The sequence below is a fragment of the Echinococcus granulosus genome (assembly GCF_000524195.1).
Source record: "Echinococcus granulosus chromosome Unknown EG_S00009, whole genome shotgun sequence".
NCBI lineage: Eukaryota > Metazoa > Platyhelminthes > Cestoda > Cyclophyllidea > Taeniidae > Echinococcus > Echinococcus granulosus.
Window position 1 is genome coordinate 549,765 of NW_020170389.1, and position 5,552 is coordinate 555,316.

Below are 5,552 nucleotides of genomic sequence, written 5' to 3' on the forward strand. Positions count from 1 at the left end.
AGCCTCACTTGCCTCATGCGCGTCCTATTTTCATGAATTAACAAAGTCTTCTGTGGGTTTGTGTCTTCATCTATCTGTGCATTCATGTGTTCCTAAACTACTTCAGAGGCTTCTACTCCTAGGATTTTTGTTAGGATGTTTGGAATGGAATGTGGACCTTAGGTTCTCAACGTAATGGATTATTTATTGAAGAAAGGAATCAGTAGTTTGGTTTTTATTTATTAGCTCAGCATCTGTCAGTTACGAGACGAGGGGCTTGAAGTGTATTTATATGCCAGTTAATGAAGAAATTTGCGGATTGTCGTAGGCACGTCCTTGGGATGGCTTCCCTGCAGTACTTTATGCCCAGATCTGTAAAAAGCAAAAATCTTTGTAGTGCTCAGCGGTGACGTCTCACAATCATGCTCTCCGCAAACTTAGGGTTTTGTTCGTTCGTCAGAAGGATTTTAGTCACTCGGCCCTGTGGGCGCACTTCCCAATGTGAATTACCGTAGACACGTGTTACGGACATTTTCATGAACAGTTAGCACAAAACGTAGAGAATATTTATCCCGGGGCTCTGATGGCAAATCGCCCATTGGTGCTTTTTCCCAGCACCTACTAAACCAGGTGTCAAAAAGTGTTAAATTTTGAAGTGATTACATTACCAGTCCATGCCTTAAGAATCCCGCTCGTAAGGATTACGACTGGGGGACTCACGCGCAACGTGCTGTCCCAGCTTCCAGTGCAGATAGCATTGCCATCAGGGCTAGTACGAAGTGACGAAACACGATTTTCGTGACCGTAGAGGATGGAGACCCTTCTTACTTTTAAAGCATCCCAAACATTGAGAGAATGGTCGTTGTAGCCGCCGAATATCAGTCGACCTAGGGTCATGAAAAATTGGCAAATGTACATCCTGCTGACATTAAATCAAAAGTAGCATTGTTCATTTGCTATTGATACTGTTATCTAGTGCATCATCGTAAATTCTATTACCAGGTCTAGAAATGGTCTTTTAACAAGCAATCGTCTGAATAGCTTAACTTATATGGTTAACGGCTTTAGTGGATGAATCGTACCACTCAATGAAAAGTCAACTGCGTTACACCCGAAAATGACGCTGTCTTTCTTGTAAACACAGAGCTCACGGTCCGTCCGAAGATCAAATAACCGGATAGTTGCATCATCAGAAGCAGTTGCAAAGGCATCCCCACTTGGAAAGAATCTAACAGAATTAATATCTGATTCATGGCCCTGAAAAACCTGGACACACTGGCCACTGCGCATGTCCCAGACGTTGGCACAACGGTCACAACTCTGAAATCATTTCCAAAATCCATGAAAGGCAACAAGTGAGTATTTTTATGAAAACCCGTATCCAAAATTTGCACTCACTCCAGAAATAAAGACCTTTCCACACTCTGAAGGCGACCCATCGATGCACATAACATCACCCGAGTGACCATGGAAACTCTGAATCATTTGTGCCGATTCGACGTCCCACAGAATGCAGGAGCTATCGCCACTTCCAGTCAACAATTGATGATCAGACAAATTGAATAAACAACAAGAAAGATAGGAGCTGTGCGTAGCGACGAGCCTCTTTTTAAGAGTGGGATCTTCCTCAGACAATAACGGGTATATTGTGCATTTGTTATCTAGACCTCTGAACGATAAAATTACATGAGGTGTACTATCCTACCCGCAAGCTACAAAGCTATTAGAAGGACTGAAGGAACATGCCATGACCCACGTTGTGGGCATTGATATGCAAAGTTCCTAAAATCACTTTTAAGTATCGTAATACCTTCGACGGCGTAAATGCATCCCAGACAAAAAGTTTGCCATCCTAGGGAGTCAGGAGTAAAATACAAATTACCTGAGATGAACTGACAACATGACGTTTGTCTAAGGACCAGGCAAGGCTAAGTACTTTGCCTTGGTGACCTTTTAAAACACGCCGCACTTTGATGTTTACGGCTGGAATGATATCAAAATGCTCACTCATGAAAGTAACTAAAAATTATTTCAACAGTAACTGTTACTTTCACCATCATTTAATTTTGTTTTTTCCTCTTCAAGTCTTCTTTTAAGGTTATCAGCCTCCTTTAGAAGCTGCGGCTCAGGTGGGTCGTCCATCCAAAACGGTTCAAAAGATGCGTTAAAAATGGGTTAATTATATGGAATAATGTGTGAGTAGTATAAACAAAAACATTAGAGTCCTTAAAAGTGTAAAACTGAAAAAAATTTGACAGATCGTTTTTTGCATCAGTCATTTATTTTGTAATTATCTTACGGTTTCCTGAGCTCTTTGTGAAAAAATGTTTGGCTCACAAGTTTTAGGCAGTTGACAAGGTTCCGAGGTCACTTTACTTAGAGAAGGCATAATAGCAGAGTCCCTAAGTCACTCTTTATTAAAACCAATTGGCAAATTATCAACGTACTACACCATTCTATTCACAATTAAGCACAACTCCAGGCTTTGAAAGCAGAAAATGCATAGTAATGTTCATCTTAACGGACCAAGATGCCACACCGTCCTGTCATGAATTTTAAGTGAAGCCCTATTACACTATTTTAAGTCCAGAATAGCTCTTCGTGGACTTAGCATCTGATTGCACCCCTAGTCCAGGCTATATGCATTTCCACATTCCATCTTCGTACATATTGGTGGCGACTCATTAGAAAAATGCGTGCTCTAGAAATTACCTTTGTAAAGGTGAGGCCTCAGTATTTTTAAAACAAGTTCCTATTAAATCCTATGCTATCGTGGCTGTTGAACCACCTCTGGATAATCAATATCCCCTGCCAGTCTGAAACCATGCTCAGGAGTGTTTCGTAAGTGACGGGGATGATAATATGTGCCAGAAAGAAGCCCGTGTGGTTTAAATGAGCATCGTTTTTTAACACGCCTCCTCTCTTCTTGTAGTCAACATCCAGGGTGCGCGCTGTGGTTACTACCAAGATCAGCATCAAGCGATATTGTATTTTCAATTATCCATGAATCAGGAGCGAGTATCACGCATTTTCTCTCAATGTGAGGAGACATGCCTCTGTTGAGGGCAATGAGTCTACCAGATTTTAATAAATTTGTTAAATCCGCTCAGTTGACAAGAGATTTTGTTTGAAACCAAAACTAGTTAATAAGATACATAATATGGAGTGGCCCTGTGGACCTAATGTTGAGTTCTCATTCATACGCAACATTTTAGTACCGTTGCAAAACTATTTTTTGCCTCCGTAGATAGCTTCTGGCTTTTGGATAATTACAATGCATTTTAAGCTGGCTTTCTTCCATAAATTTACCCAATCATACTAAAACTTCTGTTTCCTTGGACCAGATTCACCTAATGCTGCTGCTACGGTAACACTTAAGACACCTCTGCAAAAGATGGAGGGCATGTAAATTTGGAATATCTATTATTCACTTGAAGGAGGGCTGAAATATTATGGGTAGGAATATAATGTCAAGGCACGATAAAGATTTCATTACGTATTCAGTTAGACTTTACCTTAGTCACCATAGGTAGAATGACAATAAAGATGTGATGTTTTGATCAAAAATGGGGTGTTTTAATCAAAAGGAAAATATGCTGTTGACTGCTTCAAACAATGGCCACCAAGGACACTAAAATGTTTGCCAACTGGGTTTCCCTAGGTCCGTTGCGGTAAAACTAAATGTAAAATTGGTTGTAAGCACATTATATCCCAAGTTTTATTGTTTTATATCATTATGGAATTCTCCAAAATTTGTTGGACTTTAGTTACATTTCGAAAGTACCAAACAGGATGCTTTTATGTACAATACGTCAGTTAACTTAAAAACGACTTTTTGAGGAGCACATTTTGAAAGAATCCTCTGAGCACAATATTAATGTATATTATTTAAGTAATTTCAATGTTTGACACTGGCAGAATAAACTGAACGAGTTAACGCTAAGTAAACTCTTGGATGAATTAAGGTGCCATGTATTTGATTTAGCATAAATCAACTTCATATCCTAGAAGTGGTACATTTCCGGATATGAAGTACTCGGGAATATTAAACGTGCAGCAGGCATTGCCTGTTGCCCCACAAAATTGCATTCCATAATACTTTCTGCCACAGTAGTTAAATGTGTCTTTACAGTTATTGAGAAATAAATTCGGTCATAAATTTATCCAGTAAGAGTTTTTACAAATCGGTACACACAGTAGGTGTTCAGGTGATGCCACCTTGGATCCATGCAATAGTTGCCTTTTATGCATTTACGACAAGGAATCCCGAGGTCAGAGTTTCGCAGTTATGCATTCATGACTTCGCACAAATAGTATTTGTAATCAAGAATTTGGCCAAAAGGTCGGGAGGACACAGCAATTACTTCGCTTAATCTCGTATCTTTGCTACAGGATGCCTTTTAAAGCACGCAATTCACCGCCTTTAGTCCTCTTTCTCTCTTGCTTTTAATGGAGTATAAAAATGCTTATGCCTCTCTCATGAATTCAAAAAGTACGATAGACTTGTTCTTCTGGAAAACAATCATTCGAAATAGTTCTCCAGCCTAAGTTTTTTGCATTATTCACAGCTTGGAACGGGATTTGAGACGCTTTAAATAAGCAAGAGAATTACTAATTAGGAATTAAAAATAAGTGGCATCCTTTGCCTTATACCATCCCACAAAGACATGTTAAACAGGCTCGAAAATATACATTTTAGTAATTATAGTAAATGTGGAATTAAATTGGGATCAGTTTTTTAGGACTCACCTTAAGGCAGAAAGGGAACATGTGGTACAACCATTAATTGAGGAAAAACACGTTTAAAATGTGCATTTGGTGACAAACTAGAATAAACTGCCTTTCAGCATGACACAGCCATGATCTACCAAGTCTGCACACCATTGACCTTTGCAATTAGGCAAATAAGTAGTTGCACATCGAAGTATTGATATAATGCATATGGGGAAAGTACAGGAGGGACTCATATAACAATCAAGTCTTACATGAAAATACATACCGAGTGGTATACGTGGAGATGGGGAGAGGAGGAGCATTCCTCGATGCACAAGCTGTGTACAGTGTGGAGTCAGGTTGGTAAATGGGCAAGTTAAATATCAAATAAAGGAAGAGAGGGTGGATTGGGCTATTCAATGGCATGGGGGATCTTTCTGAATGGGCTTCTAAAAACGGACCTTCGCCTGCCCTGTGAGTCTCCAGGACCATGGTCTTGGCTCTGTTCATTGCTAGAATTTCTCGATAGCGTTGATTTCCGGTTCTGGTGTAAAAAAACCAAAAAGTATAATAGAAGCAACACCAAACTACTTTCAATGATTTAATTCTATGTGTTTGTAGGTGTTGGTCATAAAAACTACTGACGATGCAGTAAACTAGCAGTTACTTTCAGACCAAAGGATTCGTTAATTCGATGTAATTTCAAACTGGGCATTTTTACTGCAAATACCAAAATGGTTTATTATTGAGACACTAGTGTACCACATATTCTACATCGAAAAGTGTACAAAAAGCCAGCGAATCTAATGGGTGAATTTTCATTTTCAATTGTATTCCCTGTGTCACTCACACCGAATTAA

The 5,552-nt window shown here is 39.4% G+C and overlaps 1 protein-coding gene across 1 annotated transcript; it reads right to left on the reverse strand. All coding sequences in view use genetic code 11, as the record gives it.

The window, feature by feature from the left end:
* Positions 1-546: 546 nt before the first annotated feature.
* Positions 547-2,121, reverse strand: EGR_02091 (Guanine nucleotide-binding protein subunit beta-2; the record flags this gene model as incomplete). Its single annotated transcript, XM_024491340.1, has 7 exons — positions 547-597; positions 700-866; positions 1,062-1,299; positions 1,378-1,648; positions 1,722-1,831; positions 1,862-1,998; positions 2,028-2,121. 7 exons carry the CDS (start codon positions 2,119-2,121, stop codon positions 547-549), a joined length of 1,068 nt encoding a protein of 355 aa, XP_024354193.1.
* Between the last annotated feature and the right edge of the window lie 3,431 nt (positions 2,122-5,552).